This window comes from Vicia villosa, linkage group LG6, assembly GCF_029867415.1.
Source record: "Vicia villosa cultivar HV-30 ecotype Madison, WI linkage group LG6, Vvil1.0, whole genome shotgun sequence".
Classification (NCBI taxonomy): Eukaryota; Viridiplantae; Streptophyta; class Magnoliopsida; order Fabales; family Fabaceae; genus Vicia; species Vicia villosa.
Window position 1 is genome coordinate 164,710,475 of NC_081185.1, and position 9,775 is coordinate 164,720,249.

The 9,775-nt window shown below is 35.6% G+C and overlaps 1 protein-coding gene across 1 annotated transcript; it reads left to right on the forward strand.

Annotated features, from left to right (window-relative positions):
- The first annotated feature begins 3,233 nt into the window (after positions 1 to 3,233).
- On the forward strand, positions 3,234 to 4,768 carry LOC131613095 (UPF0481 protein At3g47200). The gene has a single exon (XM_058884810.1). It carries the CDS (start codon positions 3,339 to 3,341, stop codon positions 4,674 to 4,676), a length of 1,338 nt encoding a protein of 445 aa, XP_058740793.1. The 5' UTR covers positions 3,234 to 3,338; the 3' UTR covers positions 4,677 to 4,768.
- Positions 4,769 to 9,775: the final 5,007 nt, after the last annotated feature.

Below are 9,775 nucleotides of genomic sequence, written 5' to 3' on the forward strand. Positions count from 1 at the left end.
AATTTCCCCTTAGGAATGTGCGTCTTTAGAAATGAGCATCACTTATTATTTGTTCATATAACATAAATGATGTTCAACCAGTTGCAAGAGAACATGTGAGTGGACAGTGAATCCTTTGTTATTTAGGAGTGCATGGTTAATTTCTCTTGACTTCTTCTGCATCATTGTGGACTAGGGACACGTCACTTGCTTTGTTTTCAAGCTTCGTGTGAGTTGTCTAGGATGTGAGCAACATACTCGAGAAAGGGGCATCACATCTAGTAAACGAGAAATTGATCTAGGAAATGGCCGATCAGGAACATGTTGTGGGCGAGATGTTACATCATTTTCCTCACTCATCTCCCCTTATGGGCCCTTCTAAAATTTACCAATGCATAGTCCCTCGAGCACGAGGGCTTAGAAATGGCGAAGTGGTTTAGTCTTGTTTTCCCTATCCTTATTTGGGTGAGCCCCTCCCATATGGAGCGAGTCTCTCTTGTATCAGGTGAGTCTGGGATACATCTGTAGGTGTCAATGAGGCGAATCACTTGTCAATCAACTAAAGGAAATAAATCGTTAGTCAGTTGGGGAAATTAAAAGTCAGTTGACTGAGGAAAATCAAATGTTATTCAGCTAAGGGAAGTCAAACGCCAATTGAGGAAAAGGTGAGATGCATTGAATATTATTGATGAAGATTTTCCTTGGGAAGCCAAATTTGGCCTTACTCCTTCCGCATGTCTTGACATGGGGGAATCTTTCCCTTTTCTTGTAACTGTTGAGGTGTATAGTTGGTGGCAATAAGTATCCAATACTGCTGCACTTCCCCTCCCTATAAAAATAACCCATCCTTTCTCCTTTGAACTTTTCTGCATTCTCTCCTTCTAAACTTCCATCAATTTAGTTAAAAGTCCATTCATTTCACACATTATTGACTGTGATTGAAAGTATTATTCCATTCTTCATTTTCTCATTCTATTCTTAGGGTAATTATTATAATTTAGGACATTTAAGAAGTGGATGCACACTTAACATTACGAATTAGTCATTTAGAGACTTGAGAGCCCAAATATTCTTATATTGATTTTCTTCCTCTCTGTGTTTTTTCTAGTAATCAATGAAAAAAGTACATGTTAAGCGTTTCGACGTCCAAGATTTTGTTTCCATGTATTCTAAGAATGAGAGAATCGCTACATTTCAGCGGCAAATTAGACATTCCAACACTGCTCATGAGGACAGTGTGATTTTGGAACCATGTTCTGAGGGGGGGCCACCAATATGGTCGTCCTAGATGGCTCGCCCACCCCTATTTCTACCTACATCTCCACGTCATCCATGATTTAGGAGTCTTGCTACCTTTTACATTGTTTGAAGCCGAGTTTCTGGCGACGATAAACATCCATCTTTTTTTAGCTTACGCTGAATGTATGTGGTATCGTTAGGAAAAAATTAAATGTCGGAGGTTAGGGGTCTTTCCTGGGGGCATGTAAAATATATTATCACTATAGGGATGTCAACCTTCCCTTGGTACCAATCCACCTTGATAAAGTTTGTAATACCCAAGAAACCCACATGGACTTTTATGGTTCCTTATTCTTACCTAGCCATTTGTATTCTAGAATAATTGAGGTGGGAAACATTCTCACTATGCGTTTCTTAAGTACAAGGAATTGAAGTGTAATAGAGAAGTGAGAATAACTTCATTTTATGTCAAAGAAAATGAAGCTTAAAGTCTGTAGGAGAAGTTCTAATGTTAGAAGGAATATGAGTCATTACCCAAGCCCATAATAAGCGTCATAAGGAATTTCATCAGTGAATGCAATGATGTTTGATGGAGAGCTTTTAGAGACTTTATGAATAGATATCAAAGAAGGAATTTGAATAAGATTTGGTAATTTCGTCAAAGAATGCAATGAATGTTTTAGCAAAATTCTAAAGATAGAAAGTGCAAAGAAAAGTCGAGGTTTTGGGAAGCACTTAAAGAGGAATAATTAATGATAACATTGTTAAGAAATTTGGTTGGACCTAACCCATTCCTACAAAACTGGCTAGTAGTGTGAGGATTACCCCCATGGATTACCCCCATTTATAAACACATGTTTAGGCCATATATTATCCGATGTAGGACTCGTAACACACCCTATCACCTGATAGCAGAAACCAAAATAGGTGGCTCACCAGATCTTAAACAAGGCTCTTGATATCATGTTAAGAAATGTGGTTGGACGTATCTCATCCCTACAAAACTGACTAGTATGGTGAAGATTGCCCCCACTTATAAACACGTGTTTAGACTATATATTGTCCGATGTGAGATTCTTAACATAAATATCTAGTCTCCTCGAGATTTGTGAAAAAGAACATATATTCAACATACTTTATTGTGAAATCCAAAGTATGTGACTCTTGATAATAATCGTGAGGTAGGAAACATACAAGAAAGAACACAATAATATTTTTCCAAGAACTTAAATTTTGGGGCATCTATTAGTAGGGGACATTGAGTCTTTATAAAGACAAAATTACTATAGAAAACACAGAAGGATTTGGAGTCATTAGTGAAATTGACTGAAGAAATGACCTGTGAGGCACTACTGTATGAAATGATTTGCGAGGCACGATTGTATGAAATAAAGAACTTCCCTGGGCATCCTATTAGTAAAAAAAAAAAATGGAGACTGAATAGTTTTTTTTAACATGTTCTATATTCACACCTAAATTCAACGAAATATCAAACGATAAACACGAATTCAACAAAGTATCAATAGAGGAAGAGTAATTTTAGAGCGTGTGTCAATTTTTAACATACAATTTTCCGATAATAATTCATCAAAAGTGATAGTTAATTAGTATTTTTTTTCTATAAATATAAATTCATACGAAAACTAAATGGTCTATACTTTTAATTTGAAGTGAATGATCATTTAAATTTTCATGAAACTAATATCAAGGATTGCAAGTCAAGCTCACTTGCTAGCTTATATTTCCATGAAACTTTCTGGCTAGCATCAATGAGACAGAAACTAATCAATTTTTTCTCCCACGACATGACACCTATATATCATACAAAATAAACATCTAAATCCGTGAGCCTCAAGAAATTGAACTTTCAAATACGCTAACTCACTCGGATTAAGATGTAACTATTATGACTAATTCCTTATTACGTGGAACCATTCTCATCATTCAAAATTGTTGAATCTTATTTGCACACTACATATATAACTTCAATTTTCATGTCACATTCAAACCGTTACTATCTATGACTTAATCAAATACTATCATTTAACTATACCATATATTTCCACACACCATTAACAATCTAACAACATTCTCTCCCTAAATCATCAACAAGTTTCACCATGAAAACCAATGAAAATCACCATGTCATAGATATTTGGAAACTAGACACTGAAAAATTAGCTTCAATGCAACTCAAAATTTCACAAAACCCAAAACTCCTAAGAAAATCCGCAGGAAAAACATCTTGTTCCATCTTGAGAGTTCCACAAAGCCTAATTGAAGCAAACGGAAAAGCATACCAACCTCGAATTGTTTCCATAGGACCTTACCATCGCGGACAACCGCGTCTCAACATGATTGAAGAACATAAATACTCTTACCTTAATTCTCTTCTCACAAGAACACACTTATCCTTAGAAGAGCTTCTAAAAACCGTTGCTCCATTAGAAAACGAAGCTAGAGAGTGTTACTCGGAAACAATTCAACTAGACTCACACGAATTCGTTGAAATGATGGTACTTGATGGTTGTTTCGTCATTGAACTTTTTCGTAAAGTTGCAAGATTAGTACCTTTTGAAGTTGGTGATCCATTAGTTAACATGGAATGGATTCTACCATATTTTTACCGCGATTTTCTCAAGCTTGAAAATCAAATCCCTTTCTTTGTTCTTCAAGGCTTGTTCGAAATTTCAAACCCACTCCAAGAAAGCTCAACGTCTACACTTTCAAGTCTTGCTATGGAATTCTTCAACAACTCGTTACAAAGACCAGAAGAACTAATCACTACGATATCAAAACAAAACGAGGCACCAAAGCATTTACTTGATTTGGTTCGTTCGGGTTTCATTCCACTCAGCGAAAAAGAAAAAGAACACGAGAGAATAAAAACACCAACGCACGTGATCCATTGTGTCTCAAAGCTTCGTCACGCTGGGATAAAGATAAATCCAGGGAAGAACAGCGAGAGGGAAAGCTTCTTGGAAGTGAGATTCAAACGCGGTGTGATGGAAATGCCAACAATTACTATGGACGATTTCATGAGTTCGTTTTTACTAAACTGTGTTGCTTTTGAACAATGTTACAGTGGTTGTTCTATGAAGTATTTTACAACGTATGTAACGTTGTTGGACTGTTTGATCAATACTTATAGGGATGTTGAGTATTTATGTGAGAGGAACATAATTGAGAACCATTTTGGAGCGGAAGGTGAAGTGGCACATTTTTTTAATAATGCTGGAAAGGATGTTGTGGTTGATTTGGATTTGAGTTATTTGTCTGGTTTGTTTAATGAAGTTCATCATTATTATGGAAATAGTTGGCATGTTACATGGGCTAGTTTTAAGTATACTTATTTTGACACACCTTGGTCTTTTATCTCTGCTTTTGCTGCATTAGTGTTGTTGATTCTCACTGTTGCTCAGACTTACTTTGCAGCTTATCAGTATTTTGATCACTAAATTGGTTTGATTTGAGGATTGTGTTATCAGTTTTGTATCATGTAACTAAATTTATTGGTGTAATTGAAGATTTATTGATTTTATTCCAAATTTACTATAAAACTCACTAAAACTCAAAGTTCTAAGTACATAAAGAAATGAGTTTCAAAAGTACAATGTACGTTTGATCACCATTTCCATTTACAATAAATTTTAATTTCAAGTTTAACTTACGTTTTTTATGTTTTTTAACTTGCTTTTATTTTCATAACGTCATTTTGATTATTGTCGAAAACAATTCACAATCTCACTATTTTTATATTATTTGGAAACTCAACGCACATTGTTCCGAGACTCTCTAGCGTTGTTTATCAAATTTCAAGGTAAACACTTATATAAGTTAAACTCCTATTACTTGGTTGTGTATTTTTCTAGTGTACAATGTGCTAAACATTGTATCAAACACGTGTCTCTAGAATCTATTATCTGTCTTAAACCCGTTGCACACGTTGTCTCAAGCATCAGGTCCAAGATTTGTTGTTCTCTTGAAGATAGAGTTGCAGTGTTTTACCCGTCAATTGAATGTCACAATAGAGGTAAAAGGTGTTATACTCGTCAATGAAATTTCAACATCAAGGGGAGAGATGTTTTTGCCATTTAAAATTTTCAAAAAGGATTTTTTTGGGGATCTAATCTATGACCTTTACACATTACCCGTCAATATAGTTAAAACTGAAAAGTAAAATGACATCGCTTATGAAATCGAGGTAAAACTTATTTTTCAACCGAGGTAAAACTTATTTTCCAACCAAGGGTAAAAGTCTCTTTTTTTTTTGTAGTGTACTAATGCTTTCAACCTCACTTAAATACGGAGCACTCTCCATTGTCTTCTTTTCTTTTCCGATTTCAGAACATTGCATACCAAAAGCTTAATGTGATGACCAAAAGTAGTGTTGACAATTTTAAAATGTTGCATTTGGAACCACTTCAATTTCTTCAAGTAACAAGATTATGAAAATATTATTCAAAGTTTCCTCGAGCTTACTGATTTATACCTTGCCAAATCTTTCCATTAAGATACGATCAACATACAAAAGAAGTAACAAAATGACTTTACCATTCCTTTTAAATATGTATCCACAACTGTCTTAGCTACTTCTCGGAAGGAATTCATCAAATAAAAGATGTTATTACCTTGAGCTTTGTTTCAATCAATACAAACAATTCTTCAATAAACATACATTAGAATTTTCCTAAACAAAATCTCCAGGCTGTTCCATGTAGACTATTTGTTGGTGGTATTCTAGAGGTGGTATGTTATAAATTATAGTGTTACAGAATTCTGCAGAGGAAAACTGGTTTTTGACACTTTTTGCACTATACTTCCACTGGTGGAAGATATGCTTTAAAACTGCACTGGACACTTTTTTCACTATACTTCCACTGGTGGAAGATATGCTTTGAATATGCTATTTTACTGAATTCACCACCAACTGATATATCTTTCTTAGCATTACAAAGCCTTTATATAGGCTTGACTCAAAACTGACATAGAAGACAATAAGATGATAATTAAGATGAGGACTCTTTGGTTCTCTCAATCTTAATGATACAATTCTAACATAACTCTAAATAAAGACAGTAATTATATTATGATGGTTACAACTCTTTTGCACTTCTTTCATAATGCTTACTCATAGTGGTGGTTACAACACATTAATTTTAACACTCCCCCTTAATGTGTTGCTCTTTAACTCCCATTGCTTCTCTAAGTTGCTGAAATCTCCCTCTTGGTAGTGCTTTAGTAAAAATGTCTGCAATCTGCTCTTCTGAATTGCAGAACACTAACTGCACATCACCATCTTCGATCACACTTCGAATGAAATGATGCTTTATATTAATATGTCTTGTTCGACTGTGGAAAACAGGATTCTTCGCCATGGCTATTGCTGATTTACTGTCACAGTGAAGCAGCAGACTTTCTTCTTGCTTTTCTCCGATATCTTCAAGTATTCTTCTCAACCACAATGATTGTTGTGTAGCCAAACCAGCTGCCATATATTCTGCTTCAGCTGAAGATTGCGCTACTGTGTCTTGTTTCTTCGAACACCAAGAAATTACTCCTGAACCCAGGCTGAACACATAACCAGAAGTGCTTTTCATGTCATCAACACTTCCAGCCCAATCACTGTCACAATAGCCTTTAATTTTGAGTTTAAAACTCTTTTCAAACCTGATTCCATGCTCCATGGTTCCCATGACATACCTTAGAACTCTTTTTGCTGCTCCAAGGTGCAAGTGACTCGGTTTACTCATGAACCTTGAGAGTAAACTAGCAGCGAACATTAAGTCGGGTCGTGTAGCTGTTAGATAAAACAAGCTTCCAACCAAACTTCTATACATGCTTGCATCTACTAATCTTCCACCATCTTCCTTCTTTAATTTTTCATTCACCACTAAAGGAATGTCAACAGGTTTGCAGTCTTTCATGCCAAACTTTTTCAAAATATTCATATTCATCTTGGTAAACCTCAATACCAAGAAAATGATGCAGCAAGCCAAGATCACTCATCTCATATTTTTTCATCATTTCTATTTTAAAATTTTCAACCATTTTCTTGTTGTTACCCGTATACACCAAATCATCAACATAAAGGGCAACAAGAAGGATATCATCTTTACCTTGATGTTTCACATACAAGGTATCACTACAACACGGAACAGCTTTCACAGCGCTTTTTTTGGCCTTTAACAGCGCTTTAAAGCGCTGCCATAGCCAGCGCTGGCGTAGGCTACGAAAGCGCTTTTAAAAGCGCTCTGGTAGACCCCCCCTTTAAGAGCGCTTTCCTGGAAAAAGCGCTCTGGTAGGACCCCCTATTAGAGCGCTTTCCTGGCAAAAGCGCTCTGGTAGACCCCCCTTTAAGAGCGCTTCTTAGTAAAAGCGCTGGCAAAGACCAGTAAAAAAGCAAAAAAAATTAAAAAATTACGCAGCATACAAAAGCGCTTTTGGAAAGCGCTCTGGTAGGCCCCCCTATGAGAGCGCTTTTTCCAGAAAAAGCGCTCTCATAGGGGGACCTACCAGAGCGCTTTCCAAAAGCGCTTTTGTATGCTGCGTAATTTTTTAATTTTTTTTGCTTTTTTACTGGTCTTTGCCAGCGCTTTTACTAAGAAGCGCTCTAGTATGTGGACCTTTAAGAGCGCTTTTAAGAAGCGCTGTAGTTGCTAAATGAGGTATTTTTATGTGCAGCCTATAATTTAATCCTCCCAGTCGACCTGTAATGTTTTCGACCTGTAATATTTTCGACCTGTAATATATTTTCGACCTGTAATATATTTTCGACTAAATTATTTCAGCCATCAGTAAGACAATATATATACTAATATATACCATTATAATATCCAAAATTATATATATACATCATTACAAAATTATATATATACATCATTACAAAATCAACAATATTATAGTTCAAATCTGCATGAAAAATAGCTTAATATAAAATTGACACAATTCCTCTTTGATTTCTTCTAACTTTAGCTTCGAGTACCCAGCAGCACGGAATTCGTCAAGGTACTATAAAACAAAAACATAATATGAATAATATATTTAGGTAAATGTAATAAATTATATGAAATTATCTTAAGTTATAACTTTATACCGTGGGAGGAATCTCTAATTGATTCGCCTGAATGATTTCTTTCATAAACCTCAATACAAAGTATCCGCAGTCTGAACTGTTACGCTGTAGCGGACACTACATAGAAAAACAAATAAGATTCTATATAAGTTGTCTTGTTTTACCAAGTAGCATAAATATTATGAGCAAATTTGTGAAAAGTAATGTACCTGCACTTCGATCCAGGTGATGTTGTTTGATTTAGTCCGGGATACCTGTGCGTCCCGTTGACTACGGAATACTTGTATTGATCTAATTAACAAATATATAAAAGCATATGTTTAGATCAATCCCACAAATAAGTAAATATATAAATATACACGAATATATATTTAGAACGATCCTACTTACAAATCAACGATTTCCTTCATGGCCGGATAATTGGTCCATTCACCCTTTACCGAATTTGCAAATTTCGGATTTAAGTCATTCGCACTTGATATGTGCATAGCTTCAGCTACCAAGGTTACACCACTATTTTGCATAGTACTTTTATCATCCTGTTCTTTGGTATAAAATGTGTATCCATTAATTGCGTATGCGCTATAAGAAAGTACAATTACAGATGGACCATAGGCTAAACATCTCAACCTTTCTGTTACTGAAGCAGGATCTGAACGATACTTTGAATAAATATGATCTCTAAACCACGGTATGAAACTTCGATTGTGCTCTCGTACTATCCAGTTCTCATTTCTATTTGGATTTAAATCTCGGAGAACAACTTTGTGCATTTCAACAAACGGCTCAACCTCAATCTCATTGTGCAGAACATACAAGTGCACTTGATCCCGTTCGACCATTGATACTGTCACAACTTTATTTCCAATTAGCCTTTTTCCTTCTTTTTTTTCGACAATATGAGATTTGGGGAGTCCAATTGATTGAACATTTGACAGATATTCAGTACAAAACTCAACCGCTTCTTCAGCAACGTATCGCTCGGCAATACAACCCTCCGGTCGACTTCTGTTTTTCACGTACCCTTTTAATATTTTCATATAACGTTCAGCAGGGTACATCCATCTCATATAAGCTGGTCCGCACAGTTGTGTCTCTTTCACAAGATGAACGACTAGATGAACCATTATGTCAAAAAACGAGGGAGGAAAATACATTTCAAGATCACATAAAGTAACAACTATCTCATTTTGCAATGTTGGTAAGATCGCGGGATCGACCACCTTACTGCAAATAGACCTGAAGAAGAAACACAGCTTAGTTATTGCACTTCTTACTTTTTCTGGCAGAATAGAACGTATACCTATTGGTAAAAAATGTTCCATTATAACATGGCAATCATGCGTCTTCAAACTCTTTAACTTGAGGTCTTTCATGGACACAAGTCTTCTAATATCTGAAGAGTAGCCTTCTGGAACTTTTACTTCACTGAGGAACTTACACAATGTTTTCTTCTCCTTTCTAGATAGAGTGTAAACAGCA